General features: G+C 51.2%; 1 protein-coding gene across 1 annotated transcript; it reads right to left on the bottom strand.

Moving 5' to 3' along the window:
- Positions 1 to 14,267: 14,267 nt before the first annotated feature.
- On the bottom strand, positions 14,268 to 24,187 carry LOC136526574 (uncharacterized). The gene is made up of 5 exons (XM_066519201.1): positions 24,176 to 24,187; positions 23,038 to 24,058; positions 15,449 to 17,376; positions 14,587 to 15,027; positions 14,268 to 14,483 (listed from the first exon to the last, which is right to left on the bottom strand). Exons 1-5 carry the CDS (start codon positions 24,185 to 24,187, stop codon positions 14,268 to 14,270), a joined length of 3,618 nt encoding a protein of 1,205 aa, XP_066375298.1.
- Between the last annotated feature and the right edge of the window lie 2,319 nt (positions 24,188 to 26,506).

Below are 26,506 nucleotides of genomic sequence, written 5' to 3'. Positions count from 1 at the left end.
AACAGCGTAGCAGTGATGACGGGTGGAGTAGAGCTTCCCGTCGCTGGCTACACGCCCTCTTAGATCAGTCTAGGGTTTGTCAGTGGGGTTTGCGGCTCACGGCGAACCTCGTACCTCGAGCCGCCGGCCCCCACCTCTATATATAGCATAGTGCGACGGGGGCCCACCAACCATGTAGGGTTGGGCGCCCCCGATCAGGGTGCGTGACCAAGGCCCAATAGGCCGTTAGGCTTATTGGTTGGGAGATCACTCTAACAGGGAGGAGGGGAAATGGAGGGGATACGGTGTGTTCCTAAACTAGGCGAAGCTCGTGGCTCTGCTGGTTGAAGCGGAGGGGCAACATTTGGGCCTATTTATAGGCGTCGAAAGTCGGTTTGCGCAGACGAGATATTTCTCGCCGCGCGCCTCGGTTTCGCGTGGGCCAAGTTTCCTCCTTTCCCGCGCACGCGTTCGAATCCTAAGACGGTTGCGCACAGTGTGACCTTATCCGTTGCTTGGCTGGAGGTGAGCGGGAACCAGAGCACGTCCATGGCGGTGGCAACAGTCGAGCGCTCGGGAGCGGCCACGTGGCGGTGGAGATAAGGGGGAGAGAGGGAGCGCGCAGTTTCGAGAGACTTCGGTGGGGTACGAGGTGAAGCTCTCATCCTTATCCCTTCGTGCGAGGCGAGGGAGCAGCAACATGACCATGGCAATGGGTAGTCAACGCGGTATTCACGTCGTTGTTCCTAGGAGCAAGACGATGCTGACGCCTAGGGTCCACATGTCAGCGAGGGAGAAGTGGCTGACCGCGGGATCGCTACGTCAGTAAGAGGATGGGAATGGGGTTGGGCTGCTCCTGCTGGGCTTGTGTGCCGATTGAGCCGGTGCGACCGGGGCCGGCCCAGGCGGGGGAGGAGAGGGGGAGAGATGGGCCGCGCCTGCGGGCCAGAGAGAAGGGAGGGAAGGAGATTGAGCCCGAGATCATTTTCCCTTTATGCAATGCCTTTTCTTTTTCCTAGAAAATGAACTAAGTACATTTGAGTATATTTGGATTTGAATTCTAGGGGATTTGAAATGTGGATAACTTGGAGAAGCAAGGGAGAGGTCAAGGAGATTATTTAGGTGGAAAATGTCAAGGGGAATTTGCCAAGGAAAATTATTTAGTGCCAAATAAATTCTAGAGCAAACAATCATACAATCAAGCAATCAAGCATTCCAAACAATCATTCCAACATTTTATCCTAAATGCTCATGATGTATTTAGATGCAAGGGTTTTGGAAAATATATTTTTAGGACGGTTTTACAGAAAATAAATAGTCAAAGTATTAATTTGTTGTAAATTTGAAAAATTTCAAACTTTTAGTGGTTTTTATTATGATGCAAAACACAGGGTGTTACAATGATCCAATTTTTTTAGGTAAATAATTAAAGCACACCTCTAATTTTGTCACCACTAGACAAAAATACAACTCACCGTATAGGTACAGCTAACGTTGACATAAAATACATTACATGTCATGCTAGGAACCATCCATACAAATGCATGCCTCAAGCTGTTGCATATGCATGTTAGATCTAATTGATAGATATTTTACTTAAAATGTTACTTGCTTTCCTATTTCTCAAAGTAAATAAAACTATTTATCCTATTACCTCTTAGGAGGTAATATGTGATTATGGTCATATCTAGATCGATGGTCCACAGTTATTTAGGGGTACCGTAGCAAAACCCTTTAGTTAATATAGCATTTTTAACCAGAGATAGAAAAACTTTTATTTTAGCTGGAATTTACCCTTCCATGTGATCTTAAAAGGGCTAGCATCATTAACAAAAATAGCATTGTATAGAGTTTCTACTGAAAAATTTCCATTGTTTGTAAACATCCATGTAATCATATCAGGTTCATCAAGAAGTTGAAAATTCCTAGTGTCCAACCAGATCGCTCTCTCTATAGAGACGATGCTGGACTTGTCCACCCTCACCATTGAGGACGTGACAGGGCGTCTACTGGCGGTGGACGAGCGTCTGGAGCTGGCAACAGCAACGAAGGACACCGGCAAGCTGCTGCTGACAGAGGAGGAGCGGGCAGCTCGGAGAAACTCCGGGGTAGCCTCCTCCAGCCGCGGTGGCGATGGCAGAAATAGAAATAATGCATAACAAAAAAAACCATAATAACATCAATATTATAATATTGCTATTAATCAACGTTGGTCAGAATAATAACAACATTATAATAACTGTAAAAATTATCTATGTTTCAAAATTAAATTCTCCCGTTAGTTCGAATTTAATAATGAAAGCAACAGTTTTTAAGTACGTAGCGAAAACTTTAATAAATCTTTTAATTCTATTTTTCAGAAACTTTTACTGCACTTTACTATTCTCTGAACAAAATTGACGTTAGATCAAAATTGTACAAATTTCAACATCAAAATTCAGTTCGAATTTATCAAATATGAATCAAAAATTTCTGGAAAATAAAAAATGAAATCATTTCACTGTGTTTGGCCATTTCGGCCCAGAGCAGCGCAACCGGCCCAGCTGCCCGCGGCCCAGCCACGTGGCGCGCGCTCCCCCGCGCCCAGGCCGCAACCTGGGCCTGGGCCGGGAAATCGGCCTTGCGCCCTATCCCGCCTGGGCTGCGGCGCTGGCCCAATTGATCTCAGCCTCTCGCGTCGATCGGACGGTTGGCCTTCAATATCGCTGGATCAAAACCAGCGAACGCCGTCGCTCCCTGAACCATAGCCCTCATTCTTTCTCTTTCTCTTCGCCTCACAGCTCTCCCTCAGTCAGTCACCGAGCGACTCAAGCGGACGGCGAATCGGTGGAGCCCTGGCGCCGTCGCCGGCCCCCTCGCCGGCGTGCGCGCTCCCCAGCGGGTGAGCGCGCCGCTGTCAAGCGGCCTGGCCGCGGCGCCCCTGTGGCCGGATCCCGGCGAGCCGTGCCCCCCTGGCTGGCCTTTCTTTTCCCCGCGCGTTGGCGTGACTGCAGTGCCGCGCAGACGCCGAGGTAGGCCATCCCCTTTCCTTTCTTCCTCTTTCTTTTGATTGATTCGTTTGTTCGGATTTGGCCCGATTTGCCGATTAGGGTTAGGGTTAGGGTTGGGATGGCCACTGTTTTCTTTTTCCCCCGATTTGAAATTGGTTCTTTCTTTCCTTTTCCCGAGCTCTCTAGAGTTAGAGATAGGTGTTCTTCATCCGAACCTTCAAGCTTTCTCAGATCCAAAGGGATCGAGGTTAGGTTTCAACCGAAACCTATGTCGGCCGAAGCCCCTAATGACCGTCCCCTTTTTGTTAGGGTTAGGTTTTCTCTTTCTTGATCCGATTCAAAATCAGACCAACATCTTTGGGTTTCTTTCGATTGTATTTACTGATCTAGATCCACGTACTAGATAGACTGGCTCCGATACCATTGTAGAATACAATTAGGATTTCTAGCAGTAGATCTAGGAGGGAAACCCTTGGATCCATAATAGCACATGCATATCTAAACCTAGAACACTACACCGAGAGGGAGATAGGGTAAGGGTGCTGGTGTTGAACCTGAGCCCTCGGAGGGAGTCACGGTTGAGCTGGCCATCTCAGCTTCGGTGATGGAGGCAGCACACGGGCAGCGACGGGTGGAGTAGAGGTTGCACGGATGTCGATGCAGTGTAGACGGACAGCGTAGCAGTGATGACGGGTGGAGTAGAGCTTCCCGTCGCTGGCTACGCGCCCTCTTAGATCGGTCTAGGGTTTGTCAGTGGGGTTTGCGGCTCACGGCGAACCTCGTACCTCGAGCCGCCGGCCCCCACCTCTATATATAGTGTAGTGCGACGGGGGCCCACCAACCATGTAGGGTTGGGCGCCCCCGATCAGGGCGCGTGACCAAGGCCCAATAGGCCGTTAGGCTTATTGGTTGGGAGATCACTCTAACAGGGAGGAGGGGAAATGGAGGGGATACGGTGTGTTCCTAAACTAGGCGAAGCTCGTGGCTCTGCTGGTTGAAGCGGAGGGGCAACATTTGGGCCTATTTATAGGCGTCGAAAGTCGGTTTGCGCAGACGAGATATTTCTCGCCGCGCGCCTCGGTTTCGCGTGGGCCAAGTTTCCTCCTTTCCCGCGCACGCGTTCGAATCCTAAGACGGTTGCGCACAGTGTGACCTTATCCGTTGCTTGGCTGGAGGTGAGCGGGAACCAGAGCACGTCCATGGCGGTGGCAACAGTCGAGCGCTCGGGAGCGGCCACGTGGCGGTGGAGATAAGGGGGAGAGAGGGAGCGCGCAGTTTTGAGAGACTTCGGTGGGGTACGAGGTGAAGCTCTCATCCTTATCCCTTCGTGCGAGGCGAGGGAGCAGCAACATGACCATGGCAATGGGTAGTCAACGCGGTATTCACGTCGTTGTTCCTAGGAGCAAGACGATGCTGACGCCTAGGGTCCACATGTCAGCGTGGGAGAAGTGGCTGACCGCGGGATCGCTACGTCAGTAAGAGGATGGGAATGGGGTTGGGCTGCTCCTGCTGGGCTTGTGTGCCGATTGAGCCGGTGCGACCGGGGCCGGCCTAGGCGGGGGAGGAGAGGGGGAGAGATGGGCCGCGCCTGCGGGCCAGAGAGAAGGGAGGGAAGGAGATTGAGCCCGAGATCATTTTCCCTTTATGCAATGCCTTTTATTTTTCCTAGAAAATGAACTAAGTACATTTGAGTATATTTGGATTTGAATTCTAGGGGATTTGAAATGTGGATAACTTGGAGAAGCAAGGGAGAGGTCAAGGAGATTATTTAGGTGGAAAATGTCAAGGGGAATTTGCCAAGGAAAATTATTTAGTGCCAAATAAATTCTAGAGCAAACAATCATACAATCAAGCAATCAAGCATTCCAAACAATCATTCCAACATTTTATCCTAAATGCTCATGATGTATTTAGATGCAAGGGTTTTGGAAAATATATTTTCAGGACGGTTTTACAGAAAATAAATAGTCAAAGTATTAATTTGTTGTAAATTTGAAAAATTTCAAACTTTTAGTGGTTTTTATTATGATGCAAAACACAGGGTGTTACAATGATCCAATTTTTTTAGGTAAATAATTAAAGCACACCTCTAATTTTGTCACCACTAGACAAAAATACAACTCACCGTATAGGTACAGCTAACGTTGACATAAAATACATTACATGTCATGCTAGGAACCATCCATACAAATGCATGCCTCAAGCTGTTGCATATGCATGTTAGATCTAATTGATAGATATTTTACTTAAAATGTTACTTGCTTTCCTATTTCTCAAAGTAAATAAAACTATTTATCCTATTACCTCTTAGGAGGTAATATGTGATTATGGTCATATCTAGATCGATGGTCCACAGTTATTTAGGGGTACCCTAGCAAAACCCTTTAGTTAATATAGCATTTTTAACCAGAGATAGAAAAACTTTTATTTTAGCTGGAATTTACCCTTCCATGTGATCTTAAAAGGGCTAGCATCATTAACAAAAATAGCATTGTATAGAGTTTCTACTGAAAAATTTCCATTGTTTGTAAACATCCATGTAATCATATCAGGTTCATCAAGAAGTTGAAAATTCCTAGTGTCCAACCAGATCGCTCTCTCTATAGAGACGATGCTGGACTTGTCCACCCTCACCATTGAGGATGTGACAGGCCGTCTACTGGCGGTGGACGAGCATCTGGAGCTGGCAACAGCAACGAAGGACACCGGCAAGCTGCTGCTGACAGAGGAGGAGCGGGCAGCTCGGAGAAACTCTGGGGTAGCCTCCTCCAGCCGCGGTGGCGATGGCAGAAATAGAAATAATGCATAACAAAAAAAACCATAATAACATCAATATTATAATATTGCTATTAATCAACGTTGGTCAGAATAATAACAACATTATAATAACTGTAAAAATTATCTATGTTTCAAAATTAAATTCTCCCGTTAGTTCGAATTTAATAATGAAAGCAACAGTTTTTAAGTACGCAGCAGAAACTTTAATAAATCTTTTAATTCTATTTTTCAGAAACTTTTACTGCACTTTACTATTCTCTGAACAAAATTGACGTTAGATCAAAATTGTACAAATTTCAACATCAAAATTCAGTTCGAATTTATCAAATATGAATCAAAAATTTCTGGAAAATAAAAAATGAAATCATTTCATTGTGTTTGGCCATTTCGGCCCAGAGCAGCGCAACCGGCCCAGCTGCCCGCGGCCCAGCCGCGTGGCGCACGCTCCCCCGCGCCCAGGCCGCAACCTGGGCCAGGGCCGGGAAATCGGCCTTGCGCCCTATCCCGCCTAGGCTGCGGCGCTGGCCCAATTGATCTCAGCCACTCGCGCCGATCGGACGGTTGGCCTTCAATATCGCTGGATCAAAACCAGCGAACGCCGTCGCTCCCTGAACCATAGCCCTCATTCTTTCTCTTTCTCTTCGCCTCACAGCTCTCCCTCAGTCAGTCACCGAGCGACTCAAGCGGACGGCGAATCGGTGGAGCCCTGGCGCCGTCGCCGGCCCCCTCGCCGGCGTGCGCGCTCCCCAGCGGGTGAGCGCGCCGCCGTCAAGCGGCCTGGCCGCGGCGCCCCTGTGGCCGGATCCCGGCGAGCCGTGCCCCCCTGGCCGGCCTTTCTTTTCCCCGCGCGCCGGCGTGACTGCAGTGCCGCGCAGACGCCGAGGTAGGCCATCCCCTTTCCTTTCTTCCTCTTTCTTTTGATTGATTCGTTTGTTCGGATTTGGCCCGATTTGCCGATTAGGGTTAGGGTTAGGGTTGGGATGGCCACTGTTTTCTTTTTCCCCCGATTTGAAATCGGTTCTTTCTTTCCTTTTCCCGAGCTCTCTAGAGTTAGGGTTAGATGTTCTTCATCCGAACCTTCAAGCTTTCTCAGATCTGAAGGGATCGAGGTTAGGTTTCAACCGAAACCTATGTCGGCCGAAGCCCCTAATGACCGTCCCCTTTCTGTTAGGGTTAGGTTTTCTCTTTCTTGATCCGATTCAAAATCGGGCCAACATCTTTGGGTTTCTTTCGATTGTATTTACTGATCTAGATCCACGTACTAGATAGACTGGCTCCGATACCATTGTTGAATACAATTAGGATCTCTAGCAGTAGATCTAGGAGGGAAACCCTTGGATCCGTAATAGCACATGCATATCTAAACCTAGAACACTGTTGTATTTACTGATCTAGATCCACGTACTAGATTTTAATTTTTATAGTGCTTCAAGTTTTGTGGCTGCCCAGCGGCACTGTTGGCAATGATGAACGGTTCAGAGATGGGTGACAACAGCGGCACTGTTATGGCTACCCAGCCACGACAGGAGGTCGTTGTTCGCACGGTACGGGAGGTCAGCGGTACCAGTTGGCCGACGCTGACTCGCATAAACTATGGGGAGTGGTCGGTGACCATGAATGTCAAGCTCAGAGCCCAACGACTCTGGAATACTGTTGACAAGGACACCGAAAATGAAGAAGACGACATGTCACGTTGGAGGCTATCCTCGCTGTTGTACCGGCGGAGTATAGGGAGCCCTTGGGGGCGAAAAGCTCTGCTAAGGAGGCGTGGGAGGCCATTGCGGTGATGAGCGTCGGTTTTGACCACGCAAAGAAGGCGACGGCCCAACTTCTAAAGCAGGAGTACGCCAACCTCAACTTCAAGGATGGTGAATCGGTGGAGGACTTCTCCCTCCACTTGTAGACGCTCATCAGCAAGCTGAAGAGCCACGGCGTCTCCATCGACGAGGAGGAGGCGATCTCCAAGTACCTGCACTCCGTGCCGGCAAAGTACATCCAGATCGCTCTCTCTATAAAGACGATGCTGGACTTGTCCACCCTCACCATTGAGGACGTGACAGGCCGTCTGTGGGCGGTGGACGAGCGTCTGGAGCTGGCAACAGCAACGAAGGACTCCGGCAAGCTGCTGCTGACAGAGGAGGAGTGGACAGCTCGGAGAAACTCTGGGGTAGCCTCCTCCAGTCGTGGTGGCGATGGCAAGCGCCGTGACAAGGCTTCTTCGGGAAAGAAGAAGCAGGTCGACCCCAACGCCTGTCGGTGCTACGGGAAGATGGGCCATTGGGCATGGGAGTGCCCACATCGCAAGCAGTAGAAGAAGGCTGAGGCTCATCTGGTGCAAGCCAATGATGAGGATGAGGCTACTATCCTGATGGCAACGTTCTGTGCATTGCACGACATCGAGGCCGAGGAGAAGGTAGAGGCGATGACGGTGGAAGGGTCTGGGAAAGCCCTGAAGGCTATAAACCTCGACGAACCGCACGCCCAAGTTCACCTCGGACGTGTGGGCACCGACCAGGAGCAGCAGTGGTACCTAGACTCTGGTGCCAGCAACCACATGACGGGCTCCAAGGAAGCCTTCTCCGAGATCGACGACAATGTTACCGGTACGGTGAAGTTTAGTGACGGCTCAAGGGTAGCAATCTGAGGGAACGGCACCATTATCTTCAGGTGCTAGAACAGGGAGCACCGCGCGCTAACGGATGTATATTAAATCCCGCAGGTGCGTTCAAGCATCATCAGCATTGGCCAGCTGGATGAGCGTCGGAGCAAGGTACTGATCAAGGATGGTGTCCTTAGGATCAGGGACCAGGAGCAGAGACTTCTTGCCAAGGTAAAGAGGTCCTAGAACCGGTTGTACCTACTCGACCTGAAGGTAGAGCAGCTGTTGTGCCTAGCGGCAAGGCACACCAAGGAATCGTGGCTATGGCATGCCAGGTTTGGACATCTCAGCTTTGACGCACTTGGTCGGCTGGAGAAAGATGGTCCGAGGGCTACCCCACATTGAGCATGGAGGCGAGCTATGTCACAGCTGCCTGGCCAGGAAGCAGAGGAGGCTGCCGTTCCCAAAGGCGGCCAAGTATCGCGCGTTGGACGCTCTCGAGCTCGTCCACGACGATCTCTACGGGCCGATCACGCTAGCCACAAATGGTGGTCGGCGGTACTTCCTCCTGCTTGTGGATGACTGCAGTCGCTACATGTGGTTGCAACTCCTGACGAGGAAGGACAAAGTGGCGACGGCGATCAAGAAGTTCAAGATGAGCATGGAGGCCGAGAGCGGCAAGAAGCTCCGTGTGCTGAGAACTGATCGGGGCAGCGAATTCACTTCGGTGGAGTTCACTGCGTACTGCGCGGAACAGGGTGTGGTGCGACACCACACCGCGCCATATTCGCCACAACAGAATGGCGTGGTGGAGCGACGGAACCAGACGGTGGTCATCATGGCTCGATCCATGATGAAGGCCAAGGGAATACCGTCAAGGTTCTAGGGTGAGACGGTGACCACTGCGGTGTTCATCCTCAACCGCGCTCCCACCAAGGCCTTGAAGGGCACAACACCGTTCGAAGCTTGGTATGGGCAGAAGCCGAGCGTGTCCTTCCTCCAAACATTCGGCTGCATCGGCCACGTCAGGAAGACAAAGCCGATCCTCACCAAGCTGGAGGATAGGAGCACATCGATGGTGTTCCTGGGCTACGCGGAGGGTACCAAGGCGTACCAACTCTACGACCCACGTGGAGACAAGGTGCTTGTCTCGCGCGACGTCGTATTCGACAAAAAGGCGGCTTGGGACTCGAACAATCCGAGCACGGGGGAAGCTGACAGCTTCACCAGCACCTTCGTCGTCGAGCACTTGGTCATCCACGGGAGTGGAGACGCTGGGGAAGAAGTGACGAGCACTTCGGGAGGGGTGCTGAGCACTCCAGCGATAGAGCCGAACACTCCTAGGGCAATGCCGAGCACTTCGGGAGGGATGCCGAGCACTCTTGGAGGAATGTCGAGCACTCCCGTGGTGGAGCCAAGAGGTCCTGTAGTGGTGCCGACCACTCCAAGACTGAGGCTGAGCACTCTTGTAGTCGTGCCGAGCACTGTAGGAGTTGTGACGAGCTGTCCAAGAGTAGTGCCGAGCAATGCATCTGGGTGCCGAGCACTCCAAGTGTTGTGCTGAGCACTCCGACGGAACAGGAAACTCCATCGATGCCGATCAAGTTCGCCTCACCTCCAAGTGACATCACTGAGTTCGTGGATGCCTTCCACGAAGGTGAGGAGGTGCGGTTCCACAGGCTAGACGACATCATTGATGGCACAGGTCCCTCAGGCCTGGAGGGTAGGCTGCTCAATGACCTAGAGCTGCTACTCGTCAGTGCAGAGGAACCACCCACGTTCGCGCTAGCCGAGCGCGATGGAAACTAGCGACGGACGATGCTGGAGGAAATGAAGGCGATCGAGGAAAACAAGACTTGGCAGCTCGTTGATCCACCTCTAGGATGCCGTCCGATCAGCCTAAAGTGGGTGTACAAGGTCAAGCGGGACGAGCACGGTGCCATTGTCAGGCAAAAGGCGCGCCTCGTGGCCCAAGGCTTTGTACAACGCGAGGGCATCGACTTTGAGGAAGTCTTTGCGTCGATAGCGCGCATAGAGTCTGTCCGTTTGCTACTGGCTTTGGCAGCAGCAAAGGACTAGCTCGTCCATCACTTGGACGTTAAATCGGCCTTCCTCAACGGTGAGCTGGCAAAAACGGTCTTCATCAGGCAACCTTCGGGTTTCGTTGTCAAGGAAGCGAAGCACAGTGTGCTCCGACTGCGCAAGGCGCTCTATAGGCTACGGCAAGCCCCGTGAGCGTGGAACGCCAAGCTTGACGCCATGCTGGGCGAGCTTGGGTTCACACGGTGTGCAACCGAGCACGCGCTCTACACGCGGCGACGGAGGAAGCAAGAGCTCGTCATCGGCGTGTATGTGGACGACTTGATCGTCACCGGCGCGCGTGCGGAGGACATCAACAGCTTCAAGCATGAGATGGCGACTCGTTTTTGAATGAGCGATCTCGGGGCGCTCACCTACTACCTTGGCATCGAGGTGAGACAAGGGAGGGAGGCACTCACGCTCGGTCAGAGCGCGTACGCCTCGAAGCTGTTGGAGCGGAGCGGCATGGCTGAGTGCAAGCCGTGCGTAACTCCGATGGAGGAGCGACTGAAGCCGACGAAGGCCAGCACCACGGCAAAGGTGGATGCAACACTCTACCGGAGCATCGTCGGAGGTCTGCGCTACCTAGTCCACACGAGGCCGGACATTGCGTTCGCCGTGGTTTACGTCAGTCGTTTCATGGAGGATCACAGAGAGGATCACTGGGCTACAGTGAAGCGGCTACTGCGCTACATCAAGGGGACGGTGGATCAGGGGATCGTCTTCCACAAGACCGGTGAAAGTAGGCTGCAGCTCACTGTCTTCAGCGATGCAGACATGGCGGGGGACATAGACGGACGACGGAGCACCTCTGGCGTGCTCGTTTTCCTTAGGTCAGCTCCAATTTTATGGCCGTCGCTGAAACAGAAAGTGGTGACGCTATCTACATGCGAGACAGAATACGTAGCGGCAGCCACAGCGATGTGCCAAGTTGTGTGGCTACGCCGGCTGCTGGGCGAGCTGGCCGGCGTGGAAGCTCACCCACCAGCACTGATGGTGGACAACCAGCCCGCCATCGCCCTAGCGAAGAATTCGGTTCTGCACAACCGGAGCAAGCACATCGACGTGAAGTTCCACTTTCTCAGGGACTGTGTCGATGGAGGGTAGATCGTCATCGAGTTCGTCGAAACTGGTCGGCAACTCGCGGACGTCCTCACCAAGCCGCTCGGACGTCTTCGGTTCACGGAGCTGGAGGAGATGATCGGCATGGAGGGGGTTCAAGGGTTAGCAGTAGGATTAGGAGAAAAATTGTTAGATAATCTACTGCTACCTTGTCTGAACACACAGGAGGGGAAGGCGGCGCCGAAAAAACCCTCTGCTGTGGTACTATAGACGATGTAAGTTGCAGGCGCCGAACAGCTCACCTGCAGCACTGTAGCCATATGCAGGGGCAGACGCCAGAGTCAGCCTTGTTGTGTTATCTAGTCACTGCTGCAGCAGTGCAGCTGTAATAGGATTAGATAGGTAGAGTTGTATATATAGTTTGTCACTATAACTCAACAAAGAGAGTTCAGATTTACCATCCCGTATACAGGGCTCCAGCCAACGCTGGTGTCCCTGCTGTGTGTATGCTCTGTTCTCTCTCTTGTTCTACCTCTAGCCATAGTGTGTGGTTGGACAATGTCCGTCATGGTCGGCACGACCGGGGAGTGGTCGGCTGTGTTCGACAAGACTGATGAGTGGTCGACTAACCTGAGCCGTCGACTCACCTGAGCCGGTGATCCTGTGTGGGCCAACTTTAGTCACCTTTTGTGACTATCTTGTTGTCTTGTATCCTTTAACTCCTTTGGAGTGCTCCGAACCGAATAGCCATCGGATCGCTGATAATGCCTCGGACATAGTACTGTGCAAACTGAGAAGGGCAGTGAGCTTATCGTGTAGCTGCAGCACCCTCCGATTCATAACAGTAACTTGTTCTCGTAAAGTGATCTTCGCATTTGGAGCGACTATGACGTCAATAAAAACAAGCGGTTTCACCATGGTTTCTTGGATAAATTGTGCGAACTGGAATAGATGCGGAATACTGTCTTTGCTGCTGGTCTCAATCTCAGGTTGCTGTTCTTCTTCAGCGCGGATACTGGACAGGCCCATAGAATCGTCGTCATAATCGGGACAGAGCGACGCCCTGAAACGTATGGTCTGGGTGATCCTAGCGAGAGCCTGGATCCAGCTCCGTGCATGAAAATCATCAGCGATGTTGAGGTCCCAGCAGACACCCAGATGTTCCAACCACAAATCTATGACACTGATGTCACCGCCTTTGGCTTTGAGGAATTCCTGGGTCAGGATTTCAATTCCCTTCATCTTTTTCTTGGTGGGGCATCTTCTCCTCCTTGCCCATTTCTTTGCGGGACTTCTTGTGCGGCGGCGGTCGAGCAAACCAGGTCTCTTGAAACGACTCCAAGTCCAAGTGTATGGCCGCCTCCAGGCCCAGGGAGACGGAGGAGAGGCGAGAACTGCTGTTAGATGTGCAGCCGGTAGATGACTAGTTCCAGTGCCACCTGTCTCCGTCCGGCGCGTTTCTTCTCCTCCTTAAAGCCAAAATACCTGATGAGTAATCCAAAGCAGCTTGACGTCGTTGCCGGCGAAGACGACAAGGGCTCCAGGACACGTTTGTATCAGCCTGAGACGTCCTAAGCTAGAGTTATGGGAAAGCAGTCGTCGCCCGCGAAGAGGAAGACTACAAGGCGTTGTGGGCAGGACCAGCGGAGGGTGCAATGGGTTTCCCAGTACTTGGGCTGACATGGGCCGTCCGGCTTACGTGTCTGTGTTGGACCTTGGACGAAACATTGCTAGTAAGCGAGGATGTCAAAGCGGTGAGTAGAATGCAGAGCGGTATAAAAGCAAGGAATGATAAGCGATGCTGAGGTGAGAGCAGATCAGACACAAGTGTAGCTTCTAATTCTGATACAGGCAGAGACGGGGCACAGGCATGCATGCAGCTAGCTGTTCTTTTTTCGGCAGTATGTTTCCGGTGAAATTACATGAGTCAACAACAGAGGATTTTTTTTTAACACCAGAGGAAATATAATGGCTAAGCACCAATTGTAGGAAGCACATGTATGTATAACCAATTAAAGATGTTTTTGCAGTGTTTGTGTAGTTCGTTGTAATTTCACACTAGCTTGGGCTACTAATTCCTCGATATATAGACAGCAACGCAGGAGCTAGGTTTGATTTGATAAATACGATAAACCATACATGACATATTTGTCTCCGGTGCTAGAACAAAACAGAGTATGCAGGCGATAATAAAAGGAATAAATAAGGAGTTTCTTCTGTGCTGTTCATCGCTTGAGGCTGGAAAGCAGAGACAGACACCCAGCCTTGTGATGTGTGATCTCAGTGTTTCCTTTTTCGCCCTGTTCGTTTAAGTTTGTTTGGTTGATAAGTCATGGCTGAAAGTACTGTTGGCTAATTTGGTGTGAGAGAAAAGTATTATTCGTTGGCTGAAAAAGTACGGCTTATAAGCCAGACAAGCCCAAACGAACAGGCCGTTTGTACGGGTAGACAGAAATGGAGCCGGAGAGCTCAGCTTTGTAGGAAAAATGAGATAGAAAAAGACGTTTCTTGCATGGTTATAGTCTCTTCATTGTAAAAGAACATCTAATGACATTTGGACAAGTAAAATGGTACCGATTACTTTTTTTTTGCGAATTACACGAGTACCGACGCTCAATACGCACACTCACCCCTATGAACACACGTACACAAACCCTACCCCTATGAGCACCTCCAAAAGACTGTGTCGTCATATCTCGAGATTGACGAAGTCACCACAGGCACCTTGTTATCGACAGGATCATCGCCTAACACTGAAAGAACAACGCTGATAAATAATCCTAGAATAAGTTCAGAAAAATACGAGCACCCTTGGCGACGCGCGCGAAAAGCTCCCCACCGAGGACGAACTCCATGACAAAGTAGATCTTGCGCTTGGTGGCCATGACCTTGAAGAGGCGGACCGCGTTGGGGTGGTGCACGCGGCGGAGGATGGCGATCTCGCGCTTGATGTGCGGGACGAGGCCATTATAGAGGGCCTTCTCCTTGTCGAGCACCTTGATGGCGACAGTCTCACCGGTGTTTCGCGCTTCATGTGCGGGACGAGGCCATTGTAGAGGGCCGTCTCCTTGTCGAGCACCTTGATGGCGACGGTCTCACCGGTGTTGACGTGGCGGGCGTGGTAGACCTTGGCGAAGGTGCCATGGCCGAGCAAGCGGCCCAGCTCGTAGCAGCCGAGCAGGAGGCCCCGCACTTGGGGGCGGGCCCCATGGAGGAGGCTAGCCGCAGGGGCTGCAACAATGGGTCCCACGATGATGGCGGGGTGGCGGCCATCGGGCAGCGGAGGAGGTCGGGTGCGTGGAGAAACGGAGGGGACAGCGCCGCCGCGAGCGCCCTGCCCCACAGTGTGGACGCGCGGGCCATTCTCGACGCCGGCCACGCAGGCGCCGTCGCGAGCCCTCCGCCCCACCCCGCGACCGCGTGGGCCGTCCTCAACGCCTGTAGCGCGGGCGCCGCCGTGAGCGGCCCGCCCCATCTCGGTGATGAGACTGCGTCCACGGCGATGAGGACGGGCTGCTCGAACGGGAGCGTGGAGAGTGCCTGAGGGGCAAGAGCACGATGTGGGAAGGGACTGGGAGAGGGGGTGCATTTTGGATGTTTTTCTGGTCGGTCCACGTGTCAGAGCTAGTAAACGACGAAAACCGAACGGAATGGGGTGGAGGGCAAAAAAAAAAAAAGTTCTACCGGTGGCCTCTTTGACTGATCGAACTTTTTAATGGATTGTAATTAATTGTCCTTCTTTTATAATGGTATACAGTTCAAAGACTCGTGAGATTATGGAGGGCCGGCCCGACCTCCGGTCGTTTTATCTTTCCCCCGTTCCTATGCTGTGGCCCCACACACCCATCGTCGCTGTGTGACCGTGTCCTTGCTTCCTCGAAGCCAAAACAATTGAGTAATCAATCCAAAACACGCCTCGGCCTCGTCGTCGCTGGCGAAGACGACATGTACCAGCCTGTACCAGCCTGGGGCAGTAATCCAGGAGTAAGAATGCAAGATGCTCAAAGGAATGATATCCATGGTGAAACAGTGGACTCCAGTCCCAGATGTAGCGTGTCTTTGGGAGCTGGGATGCCCAGAATGTCTGCAGATCACAGAAGACAGCTGCTAGTCTTCTCATCCTTTCTGGAGGTGTAGCGAAAACAACGCCTTCTAAGTTGGGGCATCTCTCGAGCCGGCACCATTTTAGTGTAACCCAATCCAAATATCCTCCAGCAGCAGCAGGTGCAGGGCCTGGGAGACAGGTGATGGACAAGCTATCGTGCAAGTGCAATGTCTTAGCGTCATCGCTCACGAGATGTGGTAGAGTTGTAGCAGCTCTAGTTAATTGTCTGGTGGTTGTAGTAGTACCCTGCGGCAGTAATCCGGTCCGTGTCTCATCATCTTGTATGCTAATGTAGCATTTGGCCCAATCAGAACCCGTAGGAGCAGGCGGGCAATGCCATAACCACATGCTCTTCATCAGCACCGACATCTCAGAGACATCCGTAGTATTGGCACAATCAGCTTGCGAGCTGCTTCCATTAGAGGCAGGGGTGGAAATGATGACGTCATCAACGTACATGTTACCGGCTGGCTTGCAGTGCACATTTACATCTGCCACTTGTTGCTTGTTGCCAATTCCTTGATTGGTGGTACCTCTGGGCCCACAGGTAATGGAAGTAGATGAAATATCGACCTGTAACCGTTTAGCAGGCCTCAAGTGCAAAAGTGAACGGAAAACCCTTGGATCCCTTACGGAAATATACAAATCCGAGTCGATGAGTGTTCGGCCCTCCTTGCCACACATTGTTGCTGATGATGACCCTCTTATACTTGCACTGTCACTAGCAGTAGCCTCTTGCTGCTTGTTGGACTTGCCTTCTTCTTCCCTGCCCCAAGCTGCACGGGTGGTGGTGGTGGTGGTGTCAATGCACAGCAGCTCCAGCTCCAACTCCAACCATACCTTCCTGTATTCAGTAGGTTCCTGCATCGGCCATTGTATTGCACGGAGCTCCTCACATCCCAACAAAAAGAGACGCTTAAGGTGCTTGGCTTGCGTTGCACTAAGGTCAAGGGTTTTAATTGATGTACCAGATATGTCTAGCTCCACAAGACAATAAAACAATCCTCTCAATAGCAGGCTCTTCAGCTTGGCACACCCCCGGAAGGAGATGCTCTTTATCTTAGTGGCCACATTGCTGATCAAGGTAAATGACTCTAGTGACAGGGGCATGCTGTTGTAGGCAATTAGCTCCAGGTCACCACAGCCATCCAGGACGACTGTCTTGAGGATGTGCCAACTTGACAAGTCTGGGAATGACAATGCAGCCACCACTGGTGGTGGAGATACTTGTTCATTTCTATCACCACTAGTACCATCATCATCATTGTCCGAAGCCTTATTTGAACCATCGACCACCATTCGGAGCATGATTAGCCTGCGGCTGTTGCTTCCAGCACCACTGCAACGATGTAGATGGTTCATGCTCCGATTACCAAATCCTTTCACATGCAACTCTCTGAGGTCAACCATCAGATCCAACATGTCTTTTGATAGCAGCCAATACCAGTCTGTATAACTCAGCTCTAGTACCCATAGATTTCGGAAGCATGCTCCACCGTCCTGTTGGCTACAGTTGCTACGATGATGATACTCCTTTTCTTCACCACGGTCTTGTGCGTCCTGGTCTTTGCAGTGGTCCAGCATGAGGATTCTTAAGTTGTTGCAACTCAAGAAGGGAGGAGATGAGAAACTGAAGTTGCAGTAGGAGAGATGTATCACACGCAGACTGCTGCTCCTATCTGGATGCTCAAACATGCTAGCTTCTAGGACCCGGGTTCTGTTCTGGCCAATTGTTGATGATGGTGCAGCTGCTGTCCAGAAAAAGGATGTTGCCTGACATGGCACTTGGAATTTGTTGGCCCACGGGATCACCGTCTGACGATAGTAAACTAGTCTCCAGACCACTAGTCTCAGACCACTAGTCTCCCAGACCACTAGTCTCCCAGACCAGACCACTAGTCTCCCAGACCACTAGTCTCCCAGACCACTATACCGGTTGTGTCTGTACCCACACACTATGGATCGAGCTAGAAGAAGAAGGAAGAACAGAGCAAGCACGCACAATACAAGACAACAACGTTGGCCGAGGCCCTGTCTGTGTGATGGCAAATCTGAGCTCTCTTTACTGATTTGCCTTGGTGCCCTATTTATACAACTCTATCTATCTAACTAAAGTACAGCGCGCATGCTGTAACAGTAACTAGATAAGTATACAGGGCTGACTCTGCGCCGGCCACTGCATGTGCCTACAGTGCTGCAGGTGAGCCATGCGGCACCTGCACCTACAACGGCTACTGTATTACAGCAGGGGGCAAAGTCGGCGCCGCCTTCCTCTGCTGTGTTTCACACAAGGTGGCAGTAGATTAGCTAACAATCTTCCCCTAATCTTACTGCTAACCCTTGCACCCCCTCCATGCCGATCATCTCCTTCAGCTCCGTGAGTCGAAGTCGTCCGAGCGGCTTGGTGAGGACGTCCGCGAGTTGTCGATCAGTTTTGACAAACTCGATGACGATCTGCCCTCCATCGACACAGTCCCTGAGAAAGTGGAACTTCACGTCGATGTGTTTACTCCGGTCGTGTAGAACCGGATTCTTCGCGAGGGCGATGGCGGGCTGGTTGTCCACCATCAGTGCTGGTGGGTGAGCTTCCACGCCGGTTAGCTCACCCAGCAGCCGGCGTAGCCACACAACTTGGCATGCCGCTGTGGCCGCCGCTACGTACTCTGCCTCGCATGTAGATAGCGTCACCACCTTCTGTTTCAGCGACAACCATGAAATTAGGGCCGACCCGAGGAAGACGAGTACGCCAGAGGTGCTCTGTCGTCCATCGATGTCCCCCGCCATGTCTGCATCGCTGAACACCGTGAGCTGCAGCCTACTTCCCCCGGTCTTTGGGAAGATGATTCCATGATTCACCGTCCCCTTGACGTAGCGTAGTAGCCGCTTCACCGCAGCCCAGTGATCCTCTCTGGGATCCTCCATGAAGCGACTGACGTAGCCCACAGCAAACGCAATGTCCGGCCTTGTGTGGACTAGGTAGCGCAGACCGCCGACGATGCTCCGGTAGAGTGTTGCATCTACTTTCGCCACGGTGCTGTCCTTCGTCAGCTTCAGCCGCTCCTCCATCGGAGTCACGCATGGCTTGCACTCCACCATGCCGCTCCTCTCCAACAGCTTGGAGGCATACGCGCTTTGCCCGAGTGTGAGTTCCTCCTTCCCCTATCTCACCTCGATGCCGAGGTAGTAGGAGAGAGTGCCGAGATCGCTCATTCGAAAAACGAGCTGCCATCTCTCGCTTGAAGCTGTTGATATCCTCCGTGCGCGCGCCGGTGGCGATTAAATCATCCACATACATGCCGACCACGAGTTCTTCCTTTCCCCGTCGTCGCGTGTAGAGCGCGTGCTTGGTTGCGCACCTCTGAAACCCAAGCTCGCCCAGCATGGTGTCAAGCTTGACGTTCCATGCTCGAGGGGCTTGCCTCAGCCCGTAGAGTGCTTTGCGCAGTTGGAGCACCCTGTGCTCCTCTCCCTTGACAGCGAACCCTAGAGGTTGCCTGATGAAGACCGTTTCCACCAGCTCGCCGTTGAGGAAGGCCGATTTAACATCCAAGTGATGGACGCGCCAGTCCTTTGCTGCTGCCAAAGCAAGTAGCAAACGGACCGACTCCATGCGCGCTACTGGTGCAAAGACCTCCTTGAAATCGATGCCCTCGCGCTGGACAAAGCCTCGGGCGACGAGGCACGCTTTGTACTTGACAATGGCGCCGAGCTCGTCCCTTTTGACTTTGTATACCCACTTTAGGCTGATTGGACGGCATCCTGGGGGTGGATCGACGAGCTGCCAAGTCTCGTTTTCCTCGATCGCCTTCATCTCCTCTAGCATTGCCCGTCGCCAGTTTCCATCGCGCTCGGCTAGCGCGAACGTGGGTGGTTCCTCTGCACTGACGAGTAGCAGCTCTGCGTCGTTGAGCAGCCTACCCGCCAGACCTGAGGGACCTGTGCCACCGACGATGTCGTCCAGACTGCAGAACCTCAACTCCTCACCTTCGTGGTAGGCGTCCACGAACTCAGTGATGTCACTTGGAGGTGAGGTAAACTTGATCGGGGGTTATGGAGTTCCTTCTTCCGCCGGAGTGCCCTGCATAGCACCTGAAGTGCTCGGCACTGCTTCTGGACTGCTCGTCATAACTCCTGCAGTGTTCGGCCACACTGTAGGAGTGCCCAGCCTCAGTCTTGGAGTGGTCGGAACCACAATAAGACGTCTTGGCTCCGCCACGGGAGTGCTCGGCACCTGTCCTGAAGTGGTCGCCACCACTGCAGAACCTCCTGGCTCCACTCCTGGCGTGCTCGGCATCTCTCCAGAAGTGCTCGACACTCTTCCCGGAGTGCTCGGCATCCCTCCTGAAGTGCTCGGCACTGCCCCAAAAGTGCTCGACTCTACCACCGGAGTGCTCGGCGCTCCTCCCGGAGTGCGTGACACTTGTTCCGCAGCGTCTCCACCACCATGGATGACCAAGTGCTCGATGACGAAGGTGTTGGTGAAGCCTCCCGCTTCCCCCATGCTCGGACTGTGCCAGTCACAAGCTGCCTCCTCGTTGAACACAACGTCGCACGAGACAGTCACCTTGTCTCCGCGTGGGTCATAGAGCCGGTACGCCTTGGTACCCTCCGCGTAGCCCAGGAACACCATGGGTGTGCTCCTGTCCTCCAGCTTGGTGAGGTTCAGCTTCGTCTTCCTGACGTGGCCAATGCAACCGAATGTCCGAAGGAATGACACGTTCGGCTTGCTCCCGTACCAAGCTTCGAACGGCGTCTTGCCCGTTAGGGCTTTGGTTGGAGCGCGGTTGAGGATGAACACCGCCGTGGTCACCGCCTCTCCCCAGAACTTTGCCGGCATCCCTTTGGCCTTCATCATGGATCGGGCCATGCCGACCACTGTCTGGTTCCATCGCTCCACCACGCCATTCTGTTGTGGTGAGTACGGCGCGGTGTGATGTTGCCTCACACCTTGATCCGCGCAGTACGTAGCAAACTCCACCAAAGTGAATTCGCCACCCCGATCAGTCCTCAGTACATGGAGCTTCTTGCCGCTCTCGGCCTCCGCGCGCGTCTTGAACTTCTTGATCGCCACTGCCGCTTTGTCCTTGCTCGTCAGGAGTTGCAGCCACATGTAGCGACTACAATCATCCACGAGTAGGAGGAAGTACCACCGACCACCGCATGTAGCAGGCGTAATCGGCCCGCAGAGGTCGCCGTGAACTAGCTCGAGAGCTTCCTTCGAGCGATACTTGGCCGCTTTTGGGAAAGGTAGCCTCCTCTGCTTACTGGCCAGGCAGCTGTCACACAGCTCGCCTCCGTGTTTGATGTGGGGTAGCCCTCGGACCATCTTTCCCAGCCGACCAAGCGCGTCGAAGCTGAGATGTCCGAACCGGGCATGCCACATCCATGGTTCCTCGGAGTGCCTTGCCGCCAGGCAAACCGGCTGCTCTACCTTCAGGTCGAGCAGGTACAACCGGTTCAGGGACCTCTTCACCTTGGCGAGAAGTCGCTGCTCCCGGTCTCTGATCCTCAGAACGTCGTCCTTGATCAGAACCTCGCTACCGCGCTCATCCAGCTGACCAATGCTAATGATGCTGGAACGCAGCTGCGGGATGTAGTATACATCCGTTAACGCGCAGTGCTCCCCGTTCTGGCATCTGAAGATGATGGTGTCGCGCCCTTGGATAGCCACCCTTGAGCCGTCACCAAACTTCACCGTACCGGTAACATCATCGTCGAGCTCGGAGAAGGAGTCCTTGGAGCCCGTCATGTGGTTACTGGCACCAGAGTCCAGATACCACCGCTGCTCCTGGTCGACGCCCACATGCCCAAGATGGACTTGGGCGCGTGGTTCATCGAGGTTGACGGTCTTCAGGGCCTTGCTAGATCCTTCCATCGTCGTCGCCTCTTCCCTCTCCATGGCCTCGACGTCGTGCAGTGCACAGAACGTCGCCATAAGGATAGTGGCCTCATCCTCATCATCGGCTTTCGCCAGGTGAGCCTGAGCCTTCTTTTCCTTCTTGCGATTTGGGCACTCCCGTGCCCAATGGCCCATCTTCCCGCAACACCGACATGCGTTGGAGTCGATTTGCTTCTTCTCCGAAGAAGCCCTGCCGCGATGTTTGTCGTTGCCACCGCGACTGGAGGAGGCTGCCTTCCTGGAGTTTCGCCGAGCAGACCACTCCTCTTCCGTCAGCAGGAGTTTCCTGCTGTCCTTCGTTACTGTCGCCTGCTCCAGGCGCTCGTCCACTGCCCGCAGACGGCCTGCCACATCCTCGATGGTGAGGGTGGACAAGTCCAGCATCGTCTCTATGGAGAGAGCGATCTGGATGTACTTTGCCGGCACGGAGTGGAGGAATTTGGAGACCACCTCCTCTTCGTCGATGGTGACGCCATGGCTCTTCAGCTTGCTGATGAGCGTTTGCAGGCGGAGGGAAAAGTCCTCCACTGTTTTACCATCCTTGAACTTGAGGTTTGCATACTCCTGCTTCAGAAGCTGGGCCGTTGCCTTCTTTGCGCGGTCGGAACCGACGCGCATCGCCGCAATGGCCTCCCACGCCTCCTTAGCTGAGCTCTTCGTCCCCAACGGTTCCCTATACTCCGCCGGTACAGCAGCGAGGATAGCCTCCAACGCTGACATGTCGTTTTCTTCCACGTCGGTGCCCTTGTCAACAGTATTCCAGAGCCGTCGGGCTCTGAGCTTGACCTTCATGGTCACCGATCACTCTCCATAGTTAGTGCGAGTCAGCGTCGGCCAAGTGGTGCCGCTGACCTCCCGTACCGTGCGGACAACTACCTCCGGTAGTGGCTAGGCAGCTATGACAGTGCCACTGCCATCGCCCAACTCCAAACCGCCTGTCCTCGCCATCGGTTAAAATGACGACGGCGCTTGTATGGCTCTGATACCCCTTGTTGGCCCACGGGATCACCGTCTGACGATAGTGAACTAGTCTCCAGACCACTAGTCTCAGACCACTAGTCTCCCAGACTACTAGTCTCCCAGACCAGACCACTAGTCTCCCAGACCACTAGTCTCCCAGACCAGACCACTAGTCTCCCAGACCACTAGTCTCCCAGACCATTATACCGGTTGTGTCTGTACCCACACACTATGGATCGAGCTAGAAAAAGAAGGAAGAACAGAGCAAGCACGCACAATACAAGACAACAACGTTGGCCGAAGCCCTGTCTGTGTGATGACAAATCTGAGCTCTCTTTACTGAGTTGCCTTGGTGCCCTATTTATACAACTCTATCTATTTAACTAAAGTAAAGCGCACATGTTGTAACAGTAACTAGATAAGTATACAGGGCTGACTCTACGCCGGCCACTGCATGTGCCTACAGTGCTGCAGGTGAGCCATGCGGCGCCTGCACCTATAGCGGCTACTGGATTACAGCAGGGGGCAAAGTCGGCGTCGTCTTCCTCTGCTGCGTTTCACACAAAATGGCAGTAGATTAGCTAACAGAATTTACTTGCGTTCTCGGAGTCGGAGGTGGCCGAAACCCAGCGATTGGTACGAATCCACTGTTCACCACTCAGCACTTTACATATTCCTAGAGCACACCGATTACACAAATCCCAGTTCACGTTCCTCTGCAAAGCATTGCCAATCTCCCATGCCGACCTACCACCATTAGCGGCATCCTGTATGATCTCATCACATACCCAATAGTTGGATGCATGGGACTCCCAGTTGATGTTGTGGTCATTGTCTCTCGCTGCCCTATACAAGATACATTCCATAACAATCTTAGGGGTCATGTCCGGTTCAGGGACACCTGTGTACTTAGCAACCTCCTCGGCCTCTGCATACATAAAGTTCCTAACGATAGGAAGCAAACCAACTTGGCCAAGCTTAAACAGTGGTGATGGAGCAAGAAAGATAGATACATCGCTCAATTTAGCTGACTCCAATTCAGCTGGCGCCAATTCCTCTCCATGCCAATCTTTGGCATGATGCCAGAACCTGCCTCGGGATGTCCACAGCACCCTCCTGCTCAATTGCCCGATTACAGGGACACCGGCCTCCCACAGATCGATGTAGCTGCCACTTCCATTGTGCAAAACCACAAGGAAACTGCAATCACTAAGTTCCTTCATGATCGCTGCCTTGACATAGGGAATCACACCTCTAGCACTTTGCTCTACCCCGTCAAAATCATCTTCTTCATCATTCTTGTCAAACAAGGCCATCACCTGCCGGGGTAGCACCAGCTCCTCTGCAATCGCCTTCTGCAGGGCTCTCTTGCTTTGCCACCGTGAGAAATCAATGTGGATGATCTTTCCCAAGAGCCCTGTTGCCCCAGTGTTAGCCGATCCTGATGATGATCTTAGTCGTTCCACGACCGTTTTCAGTATAGCGGACGCTCCAAATCCATAAGAGCCATGGAAGTATATTACATCTCTTCCCTCGTCCGAGTCCTCTAAAAAACGAATTATCTGCTCTGCTGCGCCATCTATGTTGTCTGCCTTGAGTATGATCCTCTGCAATATATAATTACTACTAATTAAAAAACAAAATAGAGGAATTTAATCCGTGCGAAGCATACGGCCATACGCCAAGCAAGCAATATGTGGAGAAGTAGTCACTGACTGATTTACCTCCGTTGGCATGATGAATTGGTTTGTCGCCTCTCTGGGGCTAACTAGTTGTACAAGCTAGGGCAGGAGCTCTATCTGAATATACAGTTCCAGATTTTGACGTCAGAAATGCATGCATAGCAGCACTAAAGCACCAGATTTCCTCCTCCAGACTTCACTCCAGTAAATGGATATCTCCTACACATACAGTGTATACAAAGTAAGTATACTAGTTAAAAGATGGAGAAAAACATGCATTCCTGATCCCGGCCCTCACATCGAAAACTTAGTAAAAACTTTTAACCATATTAATAATTAACCCATGGATATATAGATGAACTTGCATTGGAAAAGCAGACAGAATTACTAGTAAATTACCTAGATCACGACGACGTTAAGATAACAGGCAGCGACGAAGTATGTACTCCTATCTGGTGTCATCCTTGCAAATAGCTCCACAGTGCTATAATGTTTGCGGAGCAGACAGATGCGCCACTAGAATGAGTGCAGGTGCAGCGTTTGCATTACATCTTACACGGTATGTTCCTTGCTTCCTGTTTGCTTTATTTGCTTTATTTTGTTTTCTGCAAAGCATAATTATCACTCACCGGATTCTTTTCTTGTAGCATCACATTTCTTTATCTAAAGAGAAAGGTTAAAGTAAAGAGCTGTTAAAATAGTCTTGTCTGTCAGTCCGGCCGGGGCCACGGATCAGGTGGTGTAATCTTTTCTTTTTCATTTTTGATGTAACTGATGAGTAACTGACCAATAGATTCTTTACGTGTAAGTGACCAACTAACGTTCACCAATCTCTTTTACTTTTCTGTTAAAATAGTTGTTTCGACTTGCCACATGAAAAATAACATCAATAGATTTTTTTTCTGCAACAAAAAAACAAGCATGTCCGTAAAAAAATCACAAAAAAAAAATCTTCGAATCTGAATGTATGCATGGTCAAATGTGCTCATGACCATGCATATTGAAACATCACGTGATCCGTGGGCTTGTAGTCGCAGACTTGTGGGTATAGAACGGACTGCGACTCTAATCATGTTACGTGCATACCTCAATGTAAATTCGATATGTCCTGTATATAAGTCCATCAACCCGTGCTCTTGCACGGGTTAGAATATGACAAGTACAACATTGGCAAGATAACCCTTGCAAGAGGTGTGAAGAAGCTTGTCATTGGTTCAAACCGGACTTGGTAGCTTAAGCAAATCAATTTAGTTCAAGTCAACCAAAGAAGCTCATGATAATGATAAGAGTACAAGCACAAGACAATAATGTAAATGGATATCTAGTTTGGTTGTTTCAAGTGGTATCTAGACTCAAGTATTTCATCAAATTCACAAGTGATGTCTAGATCAACTCATAAGTGATATCCTATAAGTGACACTCATGAAGATAGCAAATGTTCAAGAAATGATTTTTATTGATAAATCCAACAAGTGGTTACATACTAGAAAATTCTTTCAAGTGGTATCACATCTACACGTGGTATCAATCATGCAAGACGATGGTTCCACAAGTGATCCTCAACTTTAAGTGATCATCAAATAAAGAATGCATCCCTCACCTATAAGAGCTCAAGTGTATCAAATGGATGACCCATACTATCACATAGGGGGAGGTGTCACACAAATTGATATCAAGATCAAAGATCCTATGTGTGGTATCTCAAGAAGCCCTACACAAGATGCAAGTGGTACAAGTTACAAGTGGTATCTACAAGTGGTGTCATTCCAACAATCAAGTGATGTCCATAAAAAATGCAAGATTCAAACCTCAACCATCTACCCCAAATGCATACCTTTGCATAAATGAGAAGCACACCTTTTATGGAAATTGATGACAAAGGGGGAGAGATTGTACAAAGATATGAAAGCTTTGAGATTAAGATTGTACAAGGGGGAGAGATAACATATGAAAGCTTTGGGAGAGATTGAGACAAAGAAATAGAGGTTAGACATGGACATGGACAAAGATGAAGCAACATTAAAGAAAAGAGATGGATCAAAATTCTTGGACAAGAGAAGCACACAAGTAGGGGGAGCAAGCTCATGAACTTTGATTGATTGCATTTGATATGTGCATATTCATGTGCTTGCTTGCATTGCATAAGTTTTAAAATTCAATATGCATGCTTGTGTGATGTATGCTAGTTATAGAATTTGATTGATAAAATAAAAACCAGCATGCATAGGATGATAGCTAGACACTTGGTATGCTTTTTAAGTAATGCTAGTACCTTGCCTTTAATGTTGATCTCACGAGGTATCTAGTACTTTTTATTTCCAAGTGTTATCTAGCTAACCATGATGCTAAGGATGAACTTAAAGGTGCAACTCT

This window comes from Miscanthus floridulus, chromosome 19 (assembly GCF_019320115.1).
Source record: "Miscanthus floridulus cultivar M001 chromosome 19, ASM1932011v1, whole genome shotgun sequence".
Lineage (NCBI taxonomy): Eukaryota > Viridiplantae > Streptophyta > Magnoliopsida > Poales > Poaceae > Miscanthus > Miscanthus floridulus.
This window is presented reverse-complemented; position numbering and strand designations above follow the sequence as displayed.